This window comes from Suricata suricatta, chromosome 14 (assembly GCF_006229205.1).
Source record: "Suricata suricatta isolate VVHF042 chromosome 14, meerkat_22Aug2017_6uvM2_HiC, whole genome shotgun sequence".
Classification (NCBI taxonomy): domain Eukaryota; kingdom Metazoa; phylum Chordata; class Mammalia; order Carnivora; family Herpestidae; genus Suricata; species Suricata suricatta.
The window spans coordinates 46,159,445-46,161,278 of NC_043713.1; the positions used below are offsets into that span (position 1 = coordinate 46,159,445).

The 1,834-nt window shown below is 47.2% G+C and overlaps 1 protein-coding gene across 1 annotated transcript in view; it reads right to left on the reverse strand.

Annotated features, from left to right (window-relative positions):
* LOC115277422 (laminin subunit alpha-3-like) overlaps positions 1 to 1,834 on the reverse strand; it is a 154,939-nt gene that overhangs the window by 97,446 nt on the left and 55,659 nt on the right. The window contains 2 exon segments of the mRNA XM_029921573.1: positions 157 to 297; positions 987 to 1,190. Of these exon segments, the coding sequence (XP_029777433.1) occupies positions 157 to 297; positions 987 to 1,190 (345 nt within the window).

Genomic DNA, 1,834 nt, shown 5'->3' on the forward strand with positions numbered 1-1,834 from the left:
TGTGGAAAGAACAGTGCAGGCCGAGGAATGGTGAGCACAAACCTAACACTTTAACAAAGTAACATAAAATTTCCCCAAGCCCTCATGCTTCATGGAAATTCACTCCCCTCACTCGGAAGTACTACATGAAACCCCAAACGCTAATTCCATACATACCTTAGCTCTTCTTTTATGTGTACTATGATAATGCTTATTTAATCCGAAACAAAAGCAGTGAGTACAACCCTTGGGATTTGCTGGGTCCAAGTAGAATGATCCTTCTCGACACACATCACATTCTGTACCCTCCACGTTCTCCTGTTGAAATAAAACAGAAAACAAGAGATGGTTTCTTCTAAAGCTCCCCCGATGGCAATTAGCTACTTCCACAAATTAATGCCAATATATGATGTCAGAATGTGGATGTTGACAAGACATGGAAAGTTATAGAATTGTTAAGCTTTTATATCACATTAATTGTTTAAACTATTCTACCACACAAGTGAAGGAGAGAATTTTCTCAGTTTCACAAGATGCCCCTTGGCATCCTGAGGGTAGAGAAATAGCACCATAAAGATTGACAATATGGTGGGCGGCTGGTTCATTCCACTTACTACCACCTCAAAGCATATTCTGGGACTTCAGAGCTCTCCTTCCGCCTGACAGGATGTCTTGGAGCAGACTATTAACCTGGGGGCTACTGGCCAGGGATATGCTTTTGGGGAACCTCTGAACCTCTTGAAATTAGTGTGGTGCCAACTTTTCTGGAGAGGATCCATATTTGTCATCTGATTCTTAGGGTCTACATCTTCTCCAAAGGATAAGACGGGTCTTCCCTTGTAATGATTTCTATCAGATGAGAGAGTAACTATTAAGTGCCACCTGCCTTGTGGAAATCCATTACAGGTCAGTCCCACTTCTCACATGATTTTATGCCTTGAGCCAATATGAAGAACTTCCTGACGGACCAGTAGCTGGTGCCCCTGGGATTGTATGTTCCACCTCACCTTGCACAGGCAAGCTCCGGTCCCTGGGTTGCAGACCCCTGGCTCAGTCCCATCCCTGTTGCAATGGCAGGGGATGCACTCAGGGAAGTGGTAAAACCCAGAAGCACACTGGTCACACTGCTGCCCTGTGACTCTGGGCTTGCACCTGGACCCAAAGCAAAGGAAGCAAAAGTGTTCATTTTCATTGCCACACACTTCTGAAGTCTACCTGCAGAGTGGCAGAGTAGTTCTTTCAAGAAACCAGCGAAACACACCCCCCCCCCATGGGGTGCTCACTGCCTAAGGCAGCATGGAAAGAAGTAGAGAAAAGGCACCTCCACAAAGCAGGTCAAGACCATCCTGGATGTCACCCCTGAGTCTGGCTCGTGCTAAACTCTGGGGATGCAAGGACAGACACAGCCCCGAGCCTAGGTGGCAAGGCAGAATCATGGACAATATGCACACAGGGTCTCAGCAGGTGTGGGGATAGCAGCTCTTACCCAGGCTCACAGAGGGAGGTGATGTGTGAGCTGAACCTAAAAGGGCAAATGTCATAGGATAAGAGTGGAGGTAGGTGTTTCAGACACAAAGAACAGAGGGGAACAGACTGGTGTGTGCAGGGAGCATGTGTATATGAGTGGAGAAAGCTGATCCATGAGCTGAAGAGAAAGGTGGGAGGCAGTTCATGTGGACAGAGGTCTGGCCGCTGTGACGCTGTCTGTTACAGTGCAGTGGCTGAGTATAGCACTCAGCTGTGGTGTCCAGCGGATACAGTATCTTAATAATTTGCTAAGGCTCCATTTTCTCATCTGTGAAAGGGGAAATGCTAGCTGCTGCTTCCCAGGACCCCTCTGGAGATAGATGAAACA